Source organism: Schistocerca cancellata, chromosome 2 (assembly GCF_023864275.1).
Source record: "Schistocerca cancellata isolate TAMUIC-IGC-003103 chromosome 2, iqSchCanc2.1, whole genome shotgun sequence".
Classification (NCBI taxonomy): Eukaryota; Metazoa; Arthropoda; class Insecta; order Orthoptera; family Acrididae; genus Schistocerca; species Schistocerca cancellata.
Genome location: NC_064627.1, coordinates 991,182,020 through 991,207,485, shown reverse-complemented (window position 1 = coordinate 991,207,485; position 25,466 = coordinate 991,182,020). Strand labels below are relative to the sequence as shown.

Sequence of the window (25,466 nt, the reverse complement as noted above, 5' to 3'; positions counted from 1 at the left end):
AAATGACTCACATTGTTTTGCATGAACAGCATCATCGATTGTTTCACATTTCTGCAGTCTCATTTCAAAGTATTTCCAGTTCAGTTTTCATATGCTTCAACATGATGATAACTTTTCTCATGTTGAAGTATTCTTGGGGTTTAGCTTTTTCATGTTTTAAAATCATATGGCTGTATACAAGAACTTCTCCCTGTATTATAATTTAAAAAAAAAAGCATGCAAGGAAAGCATATATAGCACATTTCACAGGAAAATACAACAACCATGTCCTTAAAGCTCACAAGCCATTTTCTAACTCCTTATCAAACCACTCCTTAGAAAATGATCTGCTACTGTTATATGTTGAAATAAATGCATGTTTATTCTGTAGTCCTGATGTCCCTCTCTTAGTAAGTTCATTTTTCAAAGTCTCAGTTATATTTTCTGCCAATAACTAGTATCAGTGAAAACTTTCAAATGAATCTGCTCTGAAAGAGTGAATGTCTGTGCAGTTGGCCCTACTTCTGCTGTAGAGAGTGAGCAGCTTAAAGATTCTGGATCACAGGAACATGTAAATTCTTGTGAAATTACACACTAGGTGTTATCAGCAGTTTTTACAGTAAGTCTGTCAAGACTTCCGGCTAGTTCAGAAAGCTGTTCCTGTTCTGTTTTTTCACCTTTTCCTGTTTTGGGCACCAGATTCCTTTCTTAAAGACATTAAGGGTGAGATAAATTCTGAAAAACATTAAATAATTGTAATTTTAGTTGACATACTGATGCTACTGAAGGCAAGAAGGCAACCGAGGCTACAATAGGTAGCAGTACACAAGACATGCACAATAAATGACTGTTACGAGGAATGCTGAGTGGGGTATTCGTGCTACCACAGCTAATTTCCTTAGATTATTTATTTTTCTGGTCTCCATTACATTTTTAAAAAATTGTCTCTTAACAGATGTTGTAATGGACAAATACATAAAATGTCCATTATTTGCAAAAACAAATAAATTAAGTCCAACCTCAACAGCTATTGTTTCCTAAGGGAAACTCACTAAAACTATTTTGGGTACAGCAGGTTTCTCATTGCCAAGCATTGGCAAAAAAAGGCTGCTATTCCCACAATTCAGAAACACAGATTTATCAATAAATAAACTTATTTATGTACCACTCTGTAATACAAGATGAGCCAAAAGCCACTACCCATCATAACCAAATTGTTCTCTGTGTACCAATAGGTGCAATTGTGTCTGTTAATGCCTAATTATTCTCTGTGTACCAATAGGTGTAGTTGTGTCTGTTAATGTGGCCTGATAATTTGAAAGTTGGCTCATCACTCCAAGTTATCTTAGAAAACAACTCATTATCATATTCTCTTAATTCTACATCTGGTTCTACATCTATATATACATACTCTGCAAACCAGTATGAGGTGCATGACAGAGGGTATGTCCCATTGCACCAGTTATTAGGGTTTCTTCCTGTTCCATTCAAGAATGTAGCACAGGAAGAATGATTGTTTGAATGCCCCTGTGCATGCAGTAATTATTCTAATCTTATCCTCACAATCCCTATGTAAGCGATACATAAGGGGTTGTTGTATATCCCTAGCATAATCATTTAAAGTCAGTTCTTGAAACTTTGTTAATAGACTTTCTTGGCATAGCCTACATCTGTCTTCAGGAGTCTTCCAGTTCAGTTCCTTCAGTATCTCTGTGACTGCCTCGCACGGATTAACCAAACCTGTGACAATTCATCCTGTTCTTCTCTGTATACATTCAATATCCTCTGTTAATCCTATCTGGTACAAGTGCCACACACTTGAGCAATATTCTAGAAGAATTTGCGTGAGTGATTTGTAAGCTATCTCTTTTGTAGACTGATTTCACTTCCCCAGTGTTATACCAATAAAGTGAAGTCTACCACCTGCTTTACACGTCACTGAACCCATGTGATCATTCCATTTCATAACTCTACAAGATGTCAGACAAACAACGGTGTATCAACCAGGTGGGCAGGAGGGGCAGTCACTCTTCAGCTATTTGTATGAGTTGGCCAATTCTGACTGTGATTCATTGATATTATAGTCAAAGGATACTATGGTTTTTTTTTTCATTTTATGAAGTGCAAGATTTTACATTTCTGAATATTTAGAGCAAGTTGCCAATCACAGCTCCATGTTGAAATCTTATCAAGATCTGACTGAATATTTATACTGCTTATTTCAGATAGTACTTAATTATAGATAACTGCATCATCCACAAAAAGCCTGATTTTATTATTAATGTTGTCTTCAAGATCATTAATATACAAAATGAACAACAAGGGTCCCAACACACTTCCCTGGGCACACCTGAAGTTACTTCTACATCTGAAGATGACTGTCCATTCGAGATAACATGCTGTGTCCTCCCTACCCAAAAGTCCCCATTCTAGTTACAAATTTCACTTGATGTCCCATATGATCATACTTTTGACAATAAGTGTAGGTGTGGTCCTGAGTCAAATGCTTTTTAGAAATCAGGAAACACTGCATCTGACTGTTTTCCTGGATCCACAACTTTTAACGTTGTCTCACAAAACTGAAGCCTACCACATTCAACTTCCAGTAGCCCATGTATGAGATAAACAATTTAGGAAAAGATAGAGTGCTACTTACCGTAAAGAAGACATGTCATGTTGCAGACAGGCACAATTAAAGAACTCTTACAAAAAGCTTTTGGCCATAGTCTTCATCAGTAAAAGAGGGACACTCACCATTCACACACACAAGCAAGCACACCTCATGCACACATGACTGCCAACTCCTGCATCCCAGGTAGGAATGCACCTATCATGTAGGATCTAAGCAGCAATCTGGAGGAGGCAGGGAAGGGGAAGGTATAGTTGTGTATGGGTGGGGAGAGATACAAAAGTTGTCTGGTGAAGTGTGCAGGGACTAGAATGCCAACAGATGCCATGTCAGGAGGTTGTGGGGCAGAGAGGTGGGGAAAAGAAGAGCAAAAATGGAGAGAAGCAGGGAAAGACGGGTGGATGTGTTGGGAGAGGCTGCAAATAAAGAGGGTGGGAGATGAGAATAGGAAGGAGATGATAGAACAGTGGGGGTGGAAACTGTTGGGTGAAGGGTGTTGGGACAGTATGTTACTGAAGGTTGAGGCTGGGATAGTTACAGGAGCAGTGAATGTGATGTAAGGATAACTCCAATTTGCACAGTTCAGAAAAGCTGTTGCTGGAGGGGAGGATCCAGATGGCTCAGGTAGTGAAGAACCCATTGAAATTGAGAGTGTTACATTCAGCTGCATGTTATGCCACAAGGTGGTCTATCTTGCTCTTGGCCCCAGTTTAGCAGAGGCCATTTATCTGATGGACAGCTGGTTGGTAGTCATACTAATGTAAAAAGTTTTGTAATGATTAAAGCAGAGCTGGTAAATGACAAAGCTGCTTTCACAGAAGGGCCAGCACCTGATGAGATAGGATAGACTCATAACAGGACTGAAAGAATTCCAACCCTCATTGACCAACACCTGCAACCAATTGCCATTATCTAGCTTCCCACTTCAAAGACACCAACCACTTCCTTCACCAACTCTCCACCATCCCCACCCCTTTACCTTCTGGATCCTTACTCATCACTGTTGATGTCACCTCACTGTACACCAACATCCTTTATGCCATGGTCTTACCAGTATTGAAAACTACCTTCACCAATGTCCTTCAGATTCCAAGCCCATTACCTCATTCCTCAAACATCTTATTGACTTTATGCTAACACACAAGTACTTTTGTCTGCAGCTCGTGGTCTCACGGTCACGTCCTTGCTTCCCAAGCATGGGGTCCTGGGTTCAATTCCTTGCAGGGTCAGGGATATTAACCCTTCCCTGAGATGACTGGGTATTTGCGTTGTCCTCATCATTTCATCAACCTTCATGAAAATGGCGAAATTGGACTGAGCAATGGTTGGGAATTTGTACGGGCACTGATAACCATGCAGTTGAGTGCCCCACAAACCAAACATCATACATAAACAAAGATACATAAACAAATCCATGGTGCAACCAACCTTTTTATGGGCTATCTAGAGGAGACTTTCTTAGCCTCCCAAAACACAAAATCTCTAGTCTCATTCATGATCTGAACTCAGGGCCAAGACACCCTATCATAATTCCTTCGCAACCTCAACACCTTCTCTCCCATCCATTCGTGGTCTTCCTCAACCCAGAGTGCCACCTTCCTAGATGGTGACCCCCTCCTCTCTGATGGCTCCATCCGCACCTCCGTCCACATTAAACCCACCAACCACCAACAGTACCTGCATTTTGACAGCTGTCATCTCTTTCTCACCAAAAGTCCCTCCCATACAGCCTGGCTACCCAGGGATAGCATATCTGCAGTGACAAAAACTCCCTTGATCAGTATGCTGAGGGTTTCACCATGGCTTCACAGTCAGGCACTATCCCCCAGATCTAGTCCACACACAGATCTCCTGTGTAATTTTCCCTCACACATCCAATCCTCCCACCACCCCCAAGAACCAGCCACAGAGGAATATCCCCTTCGTCACCCAGCACTACTCTGGATTAGAACAACTGAACCACAACCTTCACCAGGGCTTTGATTACCTATCATCATGCCCTGAAATGAGGGACATCCTACCTGAGATATTTCCCACCCTTTCCTAAAGTGGTGTTCCATCATGCACCCAACCTCCACAACATCCTAGTCTACCCACACGCCACTCACAGTCTCAACCCTTTGCCACAAGGATCATATCCCTGTGGAAGACTGAGGTGCAAAACCTCCCCAATCCACCAACCCATAACTTCCTATTCCAGTCCTGTCTCAGGTTTATCCTACCTCATCAGGGGCCAGGCTACCCGTGATAGCAGCCATGTCATTTACCATCTCTGCTGCAATTATTGCACAGCTTTTCATATTGGTATGAGTATCAACCAGCTGTCCACCAGGATGAATGGCCACTGCCAAACTGCGGCCAAGTGCAATGTAGACCACCATGTGGTACAACATACAGTTGAACGTAACACACTTGATTTTAATGGCTGCTTCAGTGCCTGCTAGCCATCTGGATCCTTCCCTCCACCACCAGCTTTTCTGAATTGTGCAGATAGCAATTAGCCTTACAACACAGTCTCCGCTTCTGTAATTATGTTAGCCCAACCTTCAGTAACATACTGTCCCCTCACCCTCCACCCAACAGTTTCCACCCCCTCTGTCCTATCATCTACTTCTCATTCTCATGTCCCACTCTGTTTATTTGCAGCCTTCTGCCAATGCATCCCAGTTCCTCTCCATTTTTGCTTCATTTTTCCCCACCTCCCTGCTCCAGAATCTTCTGACACTGCATGGGTCGGTATTCTAGTCCCTGAACACACCAGCAGGGACAGCGTTCATCTCTCCCCACCCATACATTACCATCCCTTTTCCCTTCCATGCCAACTCCAGATTGTTGCTTGCATCCCACGTGACAGTTGCATTCTGACGTGAATCTTCAGGTTTTCGCGGCGCAAAGACTGCTCCATTAAGTTTCGGGAATGCAGCCGCATGAATTCTGCTTCTTCTTCTAATATTTCGGCTGTATACCTTTCAGCCATCTTCAGAGAGAGCCGTACGACTGACGCTCCAGTGCTCGCTCCATCCTTTTAAACAGAATTCATGCGGCTGCATTCCCGAAACTTAATGGAGCAGTTGCATTCTGGCCCGAGATGCTGGAGTTGCGGTTTTGTGTGTGTGTGTGTGTGTGTGTGTGTGTGTGTGTGTGTGTGAGTGTGAGTGTGAGTGAGGTGTGCTTGCTTGTGTGTCTGGATGATGTGTGTTTCTCTTTTAATGATGAAGGCTATGGCCAAAAGCTTTATGTAAGTGTCTGTAAGTAGCAATGTATCTTTTCCTACATTGTTGATATTCCTAGCTGGAGTTTCCATGTATGAGATGAGATGTGTAATGTTTTAATTTGGCCTTATGTAAAACTCTTTGCACAGAATCTTTAGAAATATCCCATTTGAGAGATAATGTACGAGTAGACTTCTCAGGGTTCTGATAACCATAACTTAGTACACAGTATCAATATGCTTAGCACACAGTATCAATACTAGGAGTAAGAATAATATACATAAAGATTTAAAATCACTTACTCTTGCCCAGAAAGGAGTCCAGTATTCAGCAACGCATATTTTCAATAAGTTACCAGCAACAATTAAAAGTTTAGTTTCAAACAAGGCACAATTTAAACATAATTTAAAAGAATTCTTGGTGGCCAACTCCTCCTATTCCATCCATAAGTTTCTCAACAAGTGCAGTAGACCATTTTAATGAAAATTTATTATACTTTAATTTTTGACAATACTTGGTTGTAACAGCCAAGTAACTACCTACTGTGTGAATGATGGATGTATGGAAAGCAGATGTATGTCCTAAGTCTGTAAATAGTGGAAGTTTAACTTTAAATCTTGTACATAATCTGACTGTTCTTAACTGAGGATCACTGAAATGAATAATTTACTTTATTTTTTGTCAATACCTGTTTGTAATAGCCAAGAAACTAGCAAATGTCTGAATGTTGATTTAATGAAAGCAGATGCAAATTTTAAACCTGTAAATATTAGAAGTTTAAATTTAATTCATGTACATAATTTTACTGTTTATTGACTGAGGATCATTAAAATTAATGAAACTCAAGTTTTTCTAAATACATTTTTGTAATGTGGTTATCTGACATGTTCCACACCCAGGAGGATTCCCTCTTTTATGGGTCTATGGAATGAATAATTAATCTAATTTAAAATTATAAGCTTTGTTCCACCACTTATTGATGGCCTACCTGACCTGTGGAAATCCACTACAGGTCCATTTTCTACAAACATTTCCATAAATAGTAAAGCATTCCTTGCACTTGAAACAGTTTTGAAATTTATAATCCACTAATTTATTATTAGATTATAAACACATTTGTGTCATGTTTTTAAAGCAAAAACCCTTTCCTCATTAGAAAACATCTCCCCAACAGTTTAGAATAAAAAATGAACATTGTGAGAGATGTTTGTTTTAATAACAGTGCACTCTGATGTTTCTGTCAATAATTATCTGAAAAAGTATAGCTGTACACATTGGTGTTTATACCTGTAATTATAAAAAACAAACAAACAAGATTATCTTAATGTTTTCAGTGGGTTACGATGGATAATGACTTCTGGCCCACCCCATATAGAAATATTATTTCCCCATGTGTTATGTCTAAAGGCTACTTTTTCCTGATGTATTTTCAGGTCTGATATAGGCTAAAATGGGCCACTTCAACCAATTGGTGACCTCACATTTTGCCTTTTAGAGGATGGGGACAACCTCGTGTCCCACAACCAAACATGTAAAATAATTGTTGTTGAAAAAACATTAACTTCAGGCATCAATTACAGTGCAGACTACATACAAGCCCTGGAATACCATATTTTATTTTATAATAAAAATTGTATCTTATAATTTTTTTTCCATGCCCAAAATGCAGTACGCCACTGGTGAGCAAACTTGTGCCTATTCCCCTCACCACTCCCCTACCACCCCTTCCCTGAGAATTTTTCAGGATGTGAATAAATAGTGTTCTGAAGCAGTGGGTACTCAAAGCAATTGTTACATTCAAAATTATCAATGCATAGGGAAGAAGTTGACACTGACATAGAAAAAAAAAATCGAAGAATTGCTTATGTGCCTTTGCTGACCCAATCTCCAGAAATATTGGCTGACTGTTACAGAAACACGGCATACATAGTATTTTGCTCTTGTCAATAAAGATTTAAAAAGTTATTTGCAATGTTAACATAGTTCTAGGTCACTGAAAGCTTGGTGCATACAGCATTCAATTCAAATGTGGCATATCTTATGTGGGGTGGACTATTAGAACAGTTGAGGAGAGGTGCAGTAAACATCACTGACACACCTGCCTGAAACAGCCAGGCAAAACAGCTGTCACTGAGCACTGTCTTGAGTATAACGATTGAATGAAACTTGATGAGTCCAGTACTGGGATGCAAACATTAAGTTTCTGGGATAGTACAATTAAGGAGTCTACCAAAAGAAAGATGATGTGAAACCTGATAAACAAGGATGGAGCTTCCAAGGGTTCTTATTTGTCATTAATTTGTTAAAATCTTAATGGCCATTTCATCCATTGGACTTGTTAAATGCTGAGAGAATGTGGCTTTCATGGAATAACAGTGTGAGCACTGAAATATAGAGAAGCATCAAGTGGACGTAACATGTATTCAGAGACAAACTCAGCTACAAATACTGATGCAACTCCAAAATATTTCATGGTCTGGTTGGAGTCCGGGCACTGAGTACACATAACAACACGGCTCACTGTGCCTGAAGAAAGCTATTGGACTTGCGCTCAAAATATTATGCTTAAAAATAGTAATAACAACTCAGCTGAATCCCTGAAAGTACACTATTAATTAATCATTCCAAGAGGACCTCACCCAGGATTCAGCATCTTGCCACTACCAAGTAGCTATGGAAGGGAATGCATTGAATTTCAGATCCAGCAATTTTGAGTCATGTAATGCTCTTCTCCATGTGAGGTGGAAACAGCATCATTTCAAATCAGGTACATTAAAACTATGATTAGAATGGTTAAAATCAATTTTTTTGTGTTAAGTCAATCCATCTTCTGATTATCTTTTGTGAAGCCACAGTACAACTAAATTATAATGTCAGGCATGGATAATATGATACACCAGCTGTCAAGTTTTTGATGATTGACACCATTCTCTATTTTAAAGATTTCTGGGCCTCATGTTTGATATAAAACTGTCATGATTACAGGCACTGAATGTCTTGAAGTGCCTTAGCCACAGATCTTAGAAACAGAAGGAGCATTTCTGCTACAGTTTTATAAAGCTTTCATGAGAGTCTGTCTAGGTTATAAGTGCCATCTGTATTAGTCAGAAAACATGTTCCAAATTGATTACCATAACAAACTGTTGCTCATCTTCTATGGAACAAGTATTTCAAATGGGAGAAGTACCGACCCAAACCCAAGATCAGAACTGACTGCCACCATTACTGCTGAAGAGGCCCTGTTTAATTTTAGATGTAATGAGGTACTGGAGGGAGTGCACTCCAGCATGTCTTTTCAGTTCATTGTTTAATTAAATAACTGTACTTTTGGATGGGTCACTCTTGCCTGTTCTGTGGTTTTTCCTGGAACATGATCCTTTGATCTTTCTACTTAAGGAATTTAATTTATATGATTCAGTATAACATACAATGTAGGGGACATTGGATCAGATGAGACATATTTTAGCTGCAGATCAGAAAGTGCCACGTTTCATTTGAGTGGGTTTTACAAGGAGCAAATGCTAATTTACTGCAGATCTGCCCTATAAGATTTTGTCAAATATCTTCACTTGCTCCCTAAAATACAAGTTTTAGGGAGAAGCATTCAATGTGCAGTCTTACATCCTTCTGTCTTATAGTATCCATGTTTTAAAAAGTTTTATGGTGTTTGACCAAATGTACAGTTTTACACCGTGTGTGATAGAGTTAATGGGTAAGTGAACCTGAGCAAGTTAGGGAGAGGGGGAGAGATTTAATGTAGTTTTAAGTGATTTTTTTTCCAACACTTTTTTTCTTGTTATAAGTATCTTAATCACATTTCTCTCTCTAATTATTTTAGCAATGATACACTGTAGGTGAGAGCCATTAAACTACAGATCACACATATTATCTAACTTGCCTCAGAGAAATTGTATTATTATTTTTTATACATTTGTTACCCAATATATTTCAAAATTAATTTCACACTCTTATTATAGATTTTTTGCCATTGAAGAATAATGGATTTATCTGGGTTTAGGTCCAGAGTATCAAGAGAAAAGAGAATTAGAGGCTCAGTATTACACTGCAGTTGATTGCCTTAGACGCAGACAAGCTGAAATCTCAGAGATAAACAAGGACATTGAGGTAAAAGCATATGTTTACATACCAGTGTTTATATTCAGTTTATTGACCAAAATTGTAGTTTTCTGTAGCATCAAATATCTAAAGATAGGACTTAAATCAGCTACTGAATATGTAGGTAAGGTAATCCTCTTATTATAGTATCTGTCATTCTTAGTTTAAATTGTAATAATGTTCATAATTTCTGATATATTTTCTATCAACAAACGCCCTTATGTTTCACTCTTGCATTAAAGTTTATGATCTTAGTTCATTAGAAGTGAGCAGACATTCATTGTGTCCTGGAGGTATATGATGATACATACATATAAAACTCTCTCTTTCAGTGGTGATTATCTGATTAATTTTGAAGAAATGATTAATGTAATCATTTACATTGTTATAACAGAAATACAAAGATAGAAACAGCAAACAAAAATGATGACAGGCAACCATTCACCTACAGATGAAATGAGATGCCACACAGTCACACATAAAAAGCAGGTAATTGCTCTATGACTACAGAAGTGAGATCCAGGTGTAACAGTCATGACTGATGACTTCACACATAATGTCTGAAGCAATTCCAGTGATTCAAAGTTTTCAAGTGTTTTTTAAGACAAAGTGGAAATTGCATTTTTTTCTTTAATATTGGTCATTTTCAACTTAATTAAAGCATCACCTGATGCTTTCCTTATAAATATGTGCAACATTTGATGAAATACTTATCAAAAACTGCAGTTTCTGTTCATATTCTACAGGGATTTCTCGTTATACAAAAAGTTATTTATGCTGCTGCTAGGGTATATTATACGCAAATTTAATAAATTTCAGTTTGACGAATGACCTACATGGGTATAGAATATATCAGTGATGCTTGTGAGTGGCAGATATAACATATCTGTATATGCTATGTTAATTATGAATTATACTTGATGAAATGGTATGATACATATAAAATGCCTATATATGCTGTGTTAATTATCAGGCAGTATTAATTATACTGGAAGAATTTGTGTCTATATTAAAACCTGATTTATAGTAAATAACTAATTTATTTTACAGACTTACAAAACACAACTCTCTCTCTCACACACACACACACACACACACACACACACACACATGGATACATTGTCCCAAAACTTCATCCTGGTCTTGTTTGTTAGCTTGTTAGCCCAGAGGAAGAGATTGTGTGAAAACTGGTTTACGTGTTTGTATACTGCTCAATGCTTCAATTAAGTGGTTAATGGCTACATTTATTCCAATATTGTATTAATATATTTTATGGGCAGAGAATTCCTGTCTTCAAATAGGCTGATCCTTCTCATAATATTATTACATTCCATCCTGGATTTTCCACTGTTTGACACTTTTCCAATTACACTATTCAAACTGCATTTATGCACAAATTGAAACTTCCACTTAAAACAAGTAGTATCATGTATTTAACTATATTAACACGATCTTCTATGTTTGTTTGTAGAATTTTTGTGTTTACCTTTCTCTGTACTTAGCAGGATGAGGCTGTCAGGATAACTAGTAAAATCCGGGAACTATTTTTAATTTAAAAAATAGCACATTAAAACACAATGCTACAGGCAACAACCGACCTTATTTATTTTAAATAGCAACCAACTCATATTACCAACAATGCATACCAATTGCATCCATATGTTAACACAGACATATTACTTTTGTTTACTGTGATCTTTTTCTATAAATCTCAACGCACACTCTTAAACAAAACAATACGTTATTATCTCACAAAACGTGACATGTGGCATGTCTCCAAAATATATCTGATAAACAAACAAAAAATTTTAATTTCATTTAAACATCAACTTTTAAGAGGTTTAGTTAGAATGTTAGCAAGTTTTCCTTGAGTTTGTCAGTACTGTATGTTGAACCAGCTATGATTCAGTCCATCATTGATGAAATAATAATTCACGTCAATGTGCTTGTTTCTTCTTGACATTTGGCATGATTTTATCATTGGTGCCACACTTTGGTGTTCCAAACAATTTGTCATTTTCATATTTCAATCAAAAAATTCTTCTATGAAAGTCTTCAAAATCTTCATTTCTTGACAATCTTGAGTAACAGAGATGTACACACATCAAAAAAAATTTTGCATCACCCCGGTTCCCAGAACTCCTGAAGATAGACATTGACTGTGAATATTGTATCACAGACACAGTCCCTTTGACTGTTCAGAGATGTCACTAAACCCACCCAAAGATGTAAACAACCATGCATGAGCAGCACCTATTAGATGGAGGGGGTCAGACAGCCGATCAGTTCCAGTCATTCCACCAGGAAGGAGTACACAGCTCTTGTTGTCTGTAGTTCAACCAAGCCTAGATGGTCAATACTGTGGTTTGATTGTGTCCTCATTGTTACTTTGTGCCAGGAAGGGCTCTCAACAAGGGAAGTGTCCAGGCATCTCGGAGTGAACCAAAGCGTTGTTGTTCAGATATGGAGGAGATACAGAGAGATGAACTGTCGATAACATGCCTCGCTCAGGCTGCCCAAGGGCTACTACTGCAGTGGATGACTGCTACCTACGGATTAGTGCTCAGAGGAACCCTGACAGCAACACCACCATGTTGAATAATGCTTTTCGTGCAGCCACAGGATGTCATATTACGACTCAAACTGTGCACAATAGGCTGCATGATGTGCAACTTCACTCCTGACGTCCATGGCGAGGTCCATCTTTGCAACCACAACACCATGCAGATGGGCCAAATAACATGCTGAATGGACCACTCAGGAATGGCATCACTTTCTCTTCACTGATGAGTGTTGCATATGCCTACAACCAGACAATCGTCGGAGACGTGTTTGGAGGCAACCCAGTGAGGCTGAACACCTTACACACACTGTCCAGTGAGTGCAGCAAGGTGGAGGTTCCCTGCTGTTTTGGGGTGGCATTATGTGGAGCCGTCGTATGCGGCTGGTGGTCATGGAAGGCACCATAATGGCTGTATGATACATGAATGCCATCCTCCAACCGATAGTGCAACCATATCGGCAGCATATTGGTGAGGCATTCACCTTCATGGATGACAATTCGCACCCCCATCGTGTACATCTTGTGAATGACTTCCTTCAGGATAACGACATCGCTCAACTAGAGTGGCCCGCATGTTCTCCAGACATGAACCCTATCGAACGTGCCTGGGATGGATTGTAAAGGGCTGCTTATGGATGACATGGCCCACCAACCACTCTGAGGGATCTAGGCTGAATCGACATTGAGGAGTGGGACAATCTGGGCCAACAGTGCCTTGATGAACTTGTGGATAGTATGCCATGATGAATACAGGCATGCATCAACACAAGAGGATGTACTGCTGGGTATTAGAGGTAATGGTGTGTACAGCAATCTGGACCACCAACTCTGAAGGTCTCACCATATGGTGGTACACAACATGCAATGTGTGGTTTTCATGAGCAATAAAAAGGGCGGGAATGATGTTTATGTTGATCTCTATTCCAATTTTCTGTACAGGTTCTGGAACTCTCAGAACCGAGGTGATGCAAAACTTTTTTTGATAATACTCAAACGAATGTGGTTAAAGTTTTAGAGTTCTGTGACTTGTCCAATATTTTTACCAAGATTTTAGGGAGAGAGTCTTAATTTGTTCACAGGATGACTGGCTCACCCATATTTTATGTAAGTGGCCAGGCAGTGACAATTTCCTGTGGCATCCTTGATGCTCCTTTCTCATTTTCTTTACATTTTATTTTCTTATACAGAGTTTTCCATCTTTGCCCGCTTTCTTTGCATGTATGTTTCCATTTTACTAAATTTGTCCACATTCGTTTCTTTTAATGTGTGTCAGTGTGCTGATGACCTCGACGTTGAGCACTCATAAGCCCCAACACACACACACACACACACACACACACACACACACACACTCACACACACTTGTCCTCAGATTTTTTTTCCCCCCATTCTAAGGTTTTTTGATATTGGCAGTAATGTAACTGCCAAGTCCCTTTGCCATGAATATAGCATTTATTTACAAGTCCCATAATGGAAAACATGCAGCATCTCTTAATTCTGGAACACTGTTTAATATTACATTTTCTGCCTGTGAAGCCATATTTCGACATATGATACACAAATCTTCTTACAAAAAAGGCACAGTCTTTTTACACTCACAAAGTCATGGTGGTTCAGTCATCAGTGGACACCACAAGATCCTGAAGAATATCCCAGCAGAGGGGTCAAAATGTTGATGACATAGAAGAAATATGACACAGCCTAATAACCAAGAAGATTTTACCTTTGGGGCTTATTGTCTATCTGCTGTTCATTCATTCTGTACCCTCAGAAAATGTGTCGTGATTGTGCATAACATCATGAAAGGGCACTCAGTCATACTGCATTGTTTGCAGGAGAGTGATTCGATGTCCTGAACTGTCCCAGATATTTGTCTTCTTCAAGGAAGAATTTCTGTTTTCCTCAAAATGTTTCATCACATAATCAACGACATGTTAGTGAGAATTGGGGCTGTTATCTGCTAATAGATTCTGAGTAATTCTTATTCTAGAAATCATCACTCTTATTTACAGAATCATATATATATATGGATATATATATGGATATGCGGATGGATATGTGTGTGTGTGCGAGTGTATACCTGTCCTTTTTTCCCCCTAAGGTAAGTCTTTCCGCTCCCGGGATTGGAATGACTCCTTACCCTCTCCCTTAAAACCCATATCCTTTTGTCTTCCCTTCTCCTTCCCTCTTTCCTGACGAGGCAACCGTTGGTTGCGAAAGCTAGATTTTTGTGTGTATGTTTGTGTTTATTTGTGTGTCTATCGACCTGCCAGCGCTTTTGTTTGGTAAGTCTCATCATCTTTCTTTTTAAATATATTTTTCCCACGTGGAATGTTTCCCTCTATTATATTCATATATATATATATATATATATATATATATATATATATATATATATATATATATATATATATATATATATATTTTTTCCCCTTTTCGTTGTTAGTCTGTATGTGTGAAATGGCTAACATATGTTGCAGTTGATGGAGCAAACACTGCAGGAATTATTACGAGCTGAAGACGAGATACGCTACACGTGGCGAGATAAAGACCATGAAGCAGCTGAATTAGACAGGGAATTATCTGACCAGCAAGCTAAGTTGATACGTGCTGAAGAACAGTTGCATCGACAACAAAGGCTAATACGTGGTTCCACAAGACGCTCCATTGAGGAGGTAAACATTGTCATTTAATAGCCACAGTGGACATCTTTCAATTAAAACACTATTTGTTGCAAAGTAAGTGCTCTATTTTCTAGCAAAAGTTTTTGAGTCTAATGTAATTAATTTTTCCTGACTGACTCTAAGATTACTCAGTGGACCTTGCTGATTGGCAGTGACTTCATATATTTGTTAATCCTCTATAATATAAAAAGTATGAAGCCTTCTCTACTTTTTATTTAAGAGAAGACCAATTTAGAATGTAGAATTCACAATTTAACATTGTTGTTGTTTTCCAAAGTAAGGGTGAGTGATAAGATGAAGTGTTAAACAAAATCAGCTCTGATCAAGCGCTATTGTCATCAGTGGCAGAACAACAAGTGGTAAGTGGGGAACTACCAGTGCTCGAATAGTCAGGATACTGACATATTATGGCAGAGCACAAAGACGAGAATTCAGTCAAGTTCAGTGAATTGTGTTTCTATGGGAAAGAACATATATATTTAATGTGGAGAGGACAGATGGTCAGTTTTGGTCTTGTTGAAGCAACCATCAGTGTGTTTTCCTGAAATGATTTAGATAAACGATGGAAGACCTAAATCACAATGATCAGACAGAGCACGGACTTTCATCGTCTCAAATCTGAGGTCAGGACCTGAATTAGTTCATTCAGTTATATCTAATGTACAATTCTCTTATATTTGTTCTTATTCGGAACAATTTAGCTTAAATGGCATGGAAAATGTCTCTACACTGTTCATTCCCCTTTTCGTTGTTAGTCTCTCCACACTATAAATTTCTTGCCATATTTGAAATGTATGAGAAAGGAGAAACAATGCATTACCACAAGAGAACAATCATGAGCAGCAGTATGGCAATAAAGACATGTATTCAACTCCCAACATCATATGGTAAACCTTGTTTTCACTAATCAGATTCCTGTATTGTTTACTGTATTCACCTTACATCCTATGATTAGTTTCAACGGATGCAAATGCTTCTTTATGAACGATGCAATGGTTTCGCACTAAATTTGGAGTTAAGTTTTGTAAAAGAGTCTGTAATTCTCCATAGCAGCAGAACATCAAATGATCACTGTCAGTACAAACATCAGTGCACTTTGTCCATTCTGAATTATTTTTAAATATAAGTATATTCAGTATATCAACTAAGTCTTCAACATTTGTCCATGCAGTGATACATTTACAAAGGCTAAGTTATTCCACATTGTAGTTACTATCAAGAAACCACACATAATAAATTAAGTGTGCCTCCTCATTAATGTCCATTGCATTACTGAGCTTTTAGTTTTTCAATTAATTGTATACTGATATCCTCTGCTATGTGCTGATTCTGCAAATGGTGGAATGTTAGATGAAAGACACATTTGAAATTGGATACCCACTGATTCACCAGTAATAATATTCACAAAATCCATATAAACTGGTAGTTGTTCTGTAGTGTTGCAGGACTTCTTACATTTTGTAACTCCATATGCAACTTAGTATGATGCTGTGTTAGTATGATGCTGTGTTAGCAGACACAATTAAGTATACATAGAATAACCAAACTATTTTATGAGAACACCAATCATAAGTTCCATACAAAGTCCATGTACATGGCTAGGCTGAGTACAAACAAATAACAAGCATCCAGAGAGTGGAATTGAGTGAACACACGAATGAACCGTAATGGACAAGATAGAGAGCCCTCCACTCCGGGATTATAATAGATGTTTTGCTAGTCCAAATTGTGATGTGGTGCTGCCATCAGCTGTGTGTGGTGAACTTGATGCAATGCTGATGTTGCTGTTTGATCGTGTTGTTGCCTGGTAGCAGACCCCTGCCACTAGGTGCCAGTGAAGTAATCAGCCTGCGGTACACTGGTGCAGTAGGTGTGGTAACATGAGGTTACCACAGTCCTCTCCCCTTGATGGGGTGACTGTGTCCCTCCCCTGCAGCAAAGGGATGGTGTGCAGCACCCATGAAACTTATGTCCAGAGCACTGTTGATGAGTGCCCTCAGCAGACCCAGAGGTTCCCTCTTGGCTAGAAATGACCCTGGCTGTGGTGGCTTCACCACAGATCCACAGATGGATGCCCGCTGGTTTGACACTAGTTAAAGGGCAGTCCCAGTGCCAGAGCTGAATCTATGGGGCACTTGGGGGAGGGGGGGAGCAGGAACTGACTGGTATGTTACCTGCTGATCATCCGATGCTTTTAGTCATTGCTGAAGCTCATCCATATCCAGTCCCTGATGCTCATGTGGAAGGCTAGAAGAAATGAGGAGCAAGAGTGTGTCTGGTGGAGGAGGTAGAGGGAGAAACAGAGAAGCGGGCTCCAGGGATTGTGCAGAAGGAGAGGACAAGGATCTCTGGAGGGAGGAAGAACCATATGTTGAGTGTGAGGGCAGAAGGGCATGGTCCCTCACCTGTGGGAGGAGTTGGTTTCGATGGCAGGTCACCAGTCTGTCCTCCATGTGCAGCGTGAAAATTCTCCAACCTTACTGGCCATGGAAGACCTCTGGGATCCAGTGCTCATGGTGACCAAAAGCATGAAACCAGATTGGGATCCCTGATGTGTATCTGGGTGATGGAAGCACCTGAGGAGGGTGCGAGGCATGCAGCAGGAGGTACAGAACCATGTGCAGGTGGCACCTGTGCAGCAGTTCTGCCAGGCTCCTCTCACTGTTAGGTGTGGACTTGGAACAAATGAGAAAGTGTGTTAGCATATCTTCTGCCAGGGCCGTTGACAATGTACTTCTTCATTTGCATCTTGAAATTTTGTTCAAGGCACTCTGCATCACTGTTCAACTGAGGGTGGAATAGAGCACCTTTACTTGGTGGATGTCATATTGTGCACAAAAATCTTGGAGAGTCTGTGAGATAAAAACTGAAACATATATTAGTCATTTCACATATACAGACTAACAATGAAAAGCAGTATTGGTGCCTGTATTGTCTACATCAGTGTGATCAACGTTTAAGGAAATTATGGGCAGATGCACCATACAACTAACAACAGAATTTTTAAAAACAAAGATGATGTGACTTACCAAACGAAAGTGCTGGCAGGTTGATAGACACACAAACAAACACACAAAATTCAAGCTTTTGCAACCAACGGTTGCTTCATCAGGAAAGAGGGAAGGAGAGGGAAAGACGAAAGGATGTGGGTTTTAAGGGAGAGGGTAAGGAGTCAATCCAATCCCGGGAGTGGAAAAACTTACCTTAGGGGGAAAAAAAGGACAGGTATACACTTGCACACACACACATATCCATCCGCACATACACAGACACAAGCAGACATTTGTAAAGGCAAAGAGTTTGGGCAGAGATGTCAGTCGAGGCGGAAGTACAGGGGCAAAGATGTTGTCGAAAGACAGGTGAGGTATGAGCAGTGGCAACTTGAAATTAGCAGAGGTTGAGGCCTGGTGGATAATGAGCAGAGAGGATATACTGAAGGGCAAGTTCCCATCTCCGGAGTTCTGACAGGTCGGTGTTAGTGGGAAGTATCCAGATAACCCGGACTGTGCCAAGATGTGCTGGCCGTGCACCAAGGCATGTTTAGCCACAGGGTGATCCTCATTACCAACAAACACTGTCTGCCTGTGTCCATTCATGCGAATGGACAGTTTGTTGCTGGTCATTCCCACATAGAAAGCTTCACAGTGTAGGCAGATCAGTTGGTAAATCACGTGGGTGCTTTCACACGTGGCTCTGCCTTTGATTGTGTACACCTTCCGGGTTACAGGACTGGAGTAGGTGGTGGTTGGAGGGTGCATGGGACAGGTTTTACACCGGGGGCGGTTACAAGGGTAGGAGCCAGAGGGTAGGGAAGGTGGTTTGGGGATTTCATAGGGATGAACTAAGAGGTTACGAAGGTTAGGTGGACGGCGGAAAGACACTCTTGGTGGAGTGGGGAGGATTTCATGAAGGATGGATCTCATTTCAGGGCAGGATTTGAGAAAGTCGTATCCCTGCTGGAGAGCCACATTCAGAGTCCGATCCAGTCCCAGAAAGTATCCTGTTACAAGTGGGGCACTTTTGGGGTTCTTCTGTGGGAGGTTCTGGGTTTGAGGGGATGAGGAAGTGGCTCTGGTTATTTGCTTCTGTACCAGGTCAGGAGGGTAGTTGCAGGATGCGAAAGCTGTTTTCAGGATGTTGGTGTAATGGTTCAGGGATTCCGGACTGGAGCAGATTCGTTTGCCACGAAGACCTAGGCTGTAGGGAAGGGACCGTTTGATGTGGAATGGGTGGCAGCTGTAATAATGGAAGTACTGTTGCTTGTTGGAGGGTTTGATGTGGACGGACATGTGAAGCTGGCCATTGGACAGATGGAGGTCAACGTCAAGGAAAGTGGCATGGGATTTGGAGTAGGACCAGGTGAATCTGATGGAACCAAAGGAGTTGAGGTTGGAAGGAAGCTCTGGAGTTCTTCTTCACTGTGAGTCCAGATCATGAAGATGTCATCAATAAATCTGTACCAAACTTTGGGTTGGCAGGCCTGGGTAACCAAGAAGTCTTCCTTTAAGCGACCCATGAATAGGTTGGCGTATGAGGGGGCCATACTGGTACCCATGGCTGTTCCCTTTAATTGTTGGTATGTCTGGCCTTCGAAAGTGAAGAAGTTGTGGATCAGGATGAAGCTGGCTAAGGTAATGAGGAAAGAGATTTTAGGTAGGGTGGCAGGTGATCGGCGTGAAAGGAAGTGCTCCATCACAGCGAGGCCCTGGGCGTGCAGAATATTTGTGTATAAGGAAATGGCATCAATGGTTACAAGGATGGTTTCCTGGGGTAACAGATTGGGTAAGGATTCCAGGCATTCGAGAAAGTGGTTGGTGTCTTTGATGACATATACAGACACAAGCAGGCATATGTAAAGGCAAAGAATTTGGGCAGAGATGTCAGTCGAGGCGGAAGTACAGAGGCAAAGATGTTGTTGAGTGACAAGTGATGTACCAGGGGCGGCAACTTGAAATTAGCAGAGGTTGAGGCCAGGTAGGTAACAGGAAGAGAGGATATATTGAAGGGCAAGTTCCCATCTCCGGAGTTCTGATAGGTTGGTGTCCGTGGGAAGTATCCAGATAACCCGGATGGTGTAACACTGTGCCAAGATGTGCTGGCCGTGCACCAAAGCATGTTTAGCCACAGGGTGATCCTCATTACCAACAAACACTGTCTGCCTGTGTCCGTTCATGCGAATGGAGAGTTTGTTGCTGGTCATTCCCACATAGAAGGCTTCATAGTGTAGGCAGGTCAGTTGGTAAATCACGTGGGTGCTTTCACACGTGGCTCTGCCTTTGATCGTGTACACCTTCCGGGTTACAGGACTGGAGTAGGTGGTGGTGGGAGGGTGCATGGGACAGATTTTACACCGGGGGCGGTTACAAGGGTAGGAGCCAGAGGGTAGGGAAGGGGGTTTGGGGATTTCATAGGGATGAACCAAGAGGTTACAAAGGTTAGGTGGACGGCGGAAAGACACTCTTGGTGGAGTGGGGAGGATTTAATGAAGGATGGATCTCATTTCAGGGCAGGATCTCATTTCAGGGCAGGATTTGAGGAAGTCGTATCCCCGCTGGAGAGCCACGTTCAGAGTCTGATCCAATCCCGGAAAGTATCCTGTCACAAGTGGGGCACTTTTGGGGTTCTTCTGTGAGAGGTTCTGGGTTTGAGGGGCAAACTAATCTGCTCCAGTTCTGAATCCCTGAACCATTACACCAACAACCTGAAAACAGCTTTCGCATCCCGCAACTACCCTCCCGACCTGGTACAGAAGCAAATAACCAGAGCCACTTCCTCATCCCCTCAAACCTTGTTTCAACAATATGATATCACGGAAATTATTTTCTACTTTCAGCTAGCTAAGACATTTTTATGGTGGCTGTGGAAAAAAATTTTTTTTGTGCTCTTTATGTTCTCAGGAATCAGACTGATGTAGCAATTAGACAATGACATCAGTACCATTAGCTCTGTGGTTGACTGCATAATGTAAGTACTTCCAATAATGTGTGGCTCTCCTGCTTCTTTCTATATTTGTGTTTTCTATGTTTTTGTTTACAGAAAGACATAAAAACACGAGAACTACAGGAACAGAATATGAGTGCACTGCAACAACTAGCTGAACTTGTTGCACGACATGTGGAGACTGGTCCTGTTGTCAGTCGCTATCTAGTTGAGAAAGGTCTTGAGTTACCTATTACAGCACGTACCCAGTCTTCTCGCTCACTTGCAGCGACATCTGTCTCCTCTGCTGATGAAAAAAGTGACAAGTGTGATGTTTCAACACCTAGCAGTGACCGCTCCTCGCGCACTCCCACAAGCCCGTCTGTTGTCACTCTTGACCTACCAGGTACGTTACTAATATTCCTAATGCAGTACCCTGAATTTTTTAAATAATGCATCTAAGTATTAAAGTGTAAATTTAATGCTCTTATCTGTTCTATTTTCATCAATATTCATGTTATCCCCTTCAAAGTAATCGCCCTCAGTTACAATACACTTGTGCCAACACTTCTTCCAATTCTTGAAGCGCTTCTCATAAGCACTTTTTGGTACTTCCAGTGATGCAGCTTTTATTTCCTCAAATCTTCGTCCTTTCATAGGTCTCTTCAGTTTTGGGAACAGGAAAAAGTCACAAGAGGTCAAATCTGGTGAAAATGGTGGTTGAGGCATGATTGTAGTGTTGTTTTTGGCCAAAAAATCTCTTACAAGCACAATGAATGAGCAGGTGAATTGTCGTGATGCAAAACCCATGAATTGTTTTTCCACAATTCCAGATGTCTTTTGCATATTGCTTCTCGCAAACTGCGCATAACATCAAGGTAATACTCCTTATTGACCATATGATCTCGAGACAAAAATTCATGATGCACTACACCATGGTAATAATAATAATAATAATAATAAAAACAGTGAGCAAAACTGTGACATTTAATTGGACTTGGTGTGCTTTTTTCAGTCTTGGCTCTCCAGAGCAGAATGCTTCCATTGGGACCATTGGGCTTTGGTTTTGATGTTATGACCATAAACAATGTTTCGTCACCAGTTGTGACCGTTTTGAGCAAATGAGGATCATCAATCATTGATGTCATTCAAGAACTCCTGAGCAATGCTCATGCAGCAGTCCGTCTGATATATACTGAAAAGTTTTGGAACAAACTTCGCTGACATACGTCTCCTGCCGATAAAATTGCATGACATGAGCCAACCGATATGCCAACATCCTAAGCAACTTCCCTTACGGTAATTCGATGATTTTCCAAAACAATTTTCTTCACAGCTTCGACAATATCATCTTTTGTTGATGGGCAGGATCATCCAGAGCGAGGTTCATCATTGGCATCTTCTCAGCCATCTTGGAAGAGCTTGAACCACTTGTAAACATTTCTTTTACTTAAAGCAGACTCACCGTATGCCACTGTTAACATTTCAAGTGTTATAGAGCACTTTATTCCATTTTTCACATAAAATTTGATGCAAATTCTTTGCTCCTTTTTTTTACAATAATCGAAAGGCGCGGAGCAAACTAAAACACATCTAACCTTTCTATATGTCAAAAACAAACGAAGTACGCAGTATGCTTGAAAATGTGAACATATGTTCAGGACATGTATACCAATATAAAAAAAAAAAGACTGAGAATCAAATGTACATTGCCCGTGCAGTTTGAAAAGTTGCCTTACTCTTTGAACAGCCATCGTATTATGTTGAGTGAATCTTTTGTAGGTGGTCCCAAGCAATAGTTGTTAACTCATGCAAAGCTGTAGATACTAGAGTGAAGAAAAGACACCATATACTTCAATGCTTGTGCAGACCCTGAATCACTTTTTATGTTGAAAGTATCTACGTCTTCTGCCAGATGTCGGGTTGTGCTGTATCTCTGATCATGATGCACATTTATTTAAGATAAATGAGATATTGCCTTACAATGTAGATATTCCTCAGGGTAAATCAGTTATAATAAATCCAGAACAAATGTTTTTAAGAATAGTTTACAAGAGATGATCTGGGATGAAATTTATAATGAACCAAAAGCTGCCATAAAATTTAATGTATTCCATGATAAATTCATGTCATTATTTTTAAATAGCCTTACAAATAAGCTAATCTGAAAGGACATTAAACAGCCATGTAAAAACCCATTGATCTTCAGAAGGATTAAAGTATCTTGTAAAAGGAAAAGGGAATTGTTTGTGTTGACAGTAACAATTAAAGATCCAGCAGTGGTTGCAGACTACAAAAGCTACTGAAAACTACTAAAAAAATTTACTAAAAAATAAAGGAATATGCACATTATGTCCAACAACAGACTTAAGGCTATATAAAATGCAGTGCAACAAGAGACAGGACAACTGGCGAGAGAACAGGATAACTATTGGCTTAAATGGAAGAGCTATAACTGATAAGTCACAGGTAACAACTGTGTTTAATTATCATTTCTTACATCACTTAAAAGTTCCAGGCTAAGAGGCCATAGCTGATGTAAAAAAAGTTTTATCCATCAACCACGCCCTGTAACCCAGAATTTTTAAGTGATGTCAGTGCCAACCATGAAAGCTGACATTGTATGATCATTCATTTCTTAAATACGAGGGCTAGCCACAAAATACATTATGTTTTGGAATTAAAAATAAATAAAGTATTGGAAATTTTTTTAATTATATACAGATGAAAGCAACACTTAAATACTACTTTTCTTCATAGTTGCCATTTAAGTTAAGGCACTTGTCGTAGTGATGGACGAGCTTGGAAATTCCTTCGTCGTAAAATTCGGCCGCCTGCGCCTTCAACCACGCGGTTACCTCTTCTTGAAGCTGTGCATCATCAACAAAACGCTGCATAGCCAACCACTTCTTCATTGCTGGGAATAAGTGGAAGTCGCTCAGTGCCAGGTTGGGACTGTACGGCGGATGAGGAAACAACTCCCACTTAAAAGATTCGAGAACTTCATGAGTGGCATTTTCCCATGTGGGCCCGGGCGTTGTCGTGAATCAGTAAGATCTTTGAGCCCAACTTTCCCCTGCGCTTGTTTTGTATTGCCCTTCTGACGTTGTGCAGAGTTTGGCAATACCTTTGAGAGTTTATTGTAGTGCCTCTTTCCAGGAAATCCACAAAAATCACACCTTTTCTGTCCCAAAAGACAGTCGCCATCACCTTCCTTGCCAACATTGTCTGCATGCATTTCTTGGGTTTTTGGGGGGAATTTGTGTGCCCCTACTGCATTAACTGCAATTTTGTCTCGCAGTTCACATGCTTAAGGGGAGTTGGAATGCCGGAAAATGGAAAAAATTCACATTTTCAGTTTTTAACCTTATAACTTAATTTGAAATTTTCTGCTTAAAATGGTGCAAAATTTGTTAAGAAATTCCAATTGGAAGTATTTTTATTTAATTTTTCAAAATTACATGTGCGCCCAGCAAAGTTACCCATCTTGTGATTTGTACACATTTAAATCTTCGCATTTCCGAAAACATTACATATAGAAGGCTGTGGATTTCACTCTTCAGTTGTAGAATCTTTGATCCTTCCATAGGTACCATTGTTTTTACGACTAGCTGTGTTTATTGTTCAGTTTTTGATCTGTGAGTGTTTGTTTTGAGCCTCGAGTTTAGTTTGTCGCTCATTTGGAGTTTGTTATCTGTCTTGTTTTGACTTTCAGTGGTGAGTGCGTAGTTTCTACGATGCCTAGGAGTGCATCATTATTTAAAAAGCGAAAGTTTCGCGGTAATAGATTTACAAATAACGTTTGTTCAAGTGATTCTGCTTCAGCACCTGTTGATGCTGGTGAAAGTTCTGACGTTTGTACAGCTGAGATGTGTGAAGGAGACACGCCCACCAGTGCATCAAAAAAGAAGTTATCAAACTGTGCAAGTGAAATTACAGATGAAGCTTCTAATGAACAATATGTTTTAGTCGACTTTCCTGTTTTTACTGAGTTTATGAAGAAATGTTTGTGTTGTAATCTTTGTGGAGGTTCTTTTGATATGAACATAACAAAATCTATAGGACTTTCCTGCAAAATTGCTATAGTTTGTGCCAGTTGTGAAAATGAGACCTGTTTTTGGAGCTCTAAAACATGCAGTAGCAATTTGTTTGAGAGTAATATCAGGCTAATGTATGCAATGAGAGCAATTGGTAAAGGACATACTGCTGCTCAAACATTTTGTGCCATAATGAATCTTCCACCTCCACCTGCTAAAATTGACAATTACACTGAAGTGATAGGAGATGCTGTTCAGTCTGTAGCAGATTTATCAATGAAAGCTGCTGCCAGTGAAGCAAAATATATAAATGAAGGAAACCCAGAT

The 25,466-nt window shown here is 40.0% G+C and overlaps 1 protein-coding gene across 3 annotated transcripts in view; it reads left to right on the top strand.

Annotated features, from left to right (window-relative positions):
• LOC126162967 (coiled-coil domain-containing protein 39) overlaps positions 1-25,466 on the top strand; it is a 485,180-nt gene that overhangs the window by 439,617 nt on the left and 20,097 nt on the right. For 2 of the 3 annotated variants that reach the window (XM_049919812.1, XM_049919811.1), the window contains 3 exons: positions 9,839-9,945; positions 14,980-15,174; positions 21,220-21,508. In XM_049919812.1, coding sequence (XP_049775769.1) covers positions 9,839-9,945; positions 14,980-15,174; positions 21,220-21,508 — 591 coding nt within the window. Of the gene's footprint in view, positions 1-9,838; positions 9,946-10,268; positions 10,426-14,979; positions 15,175-21,219; positions 21,509-25,466 lie in introns of those variants that run through there. The other variant, XR_007535141.1, reaches the window with a different exon arrangement.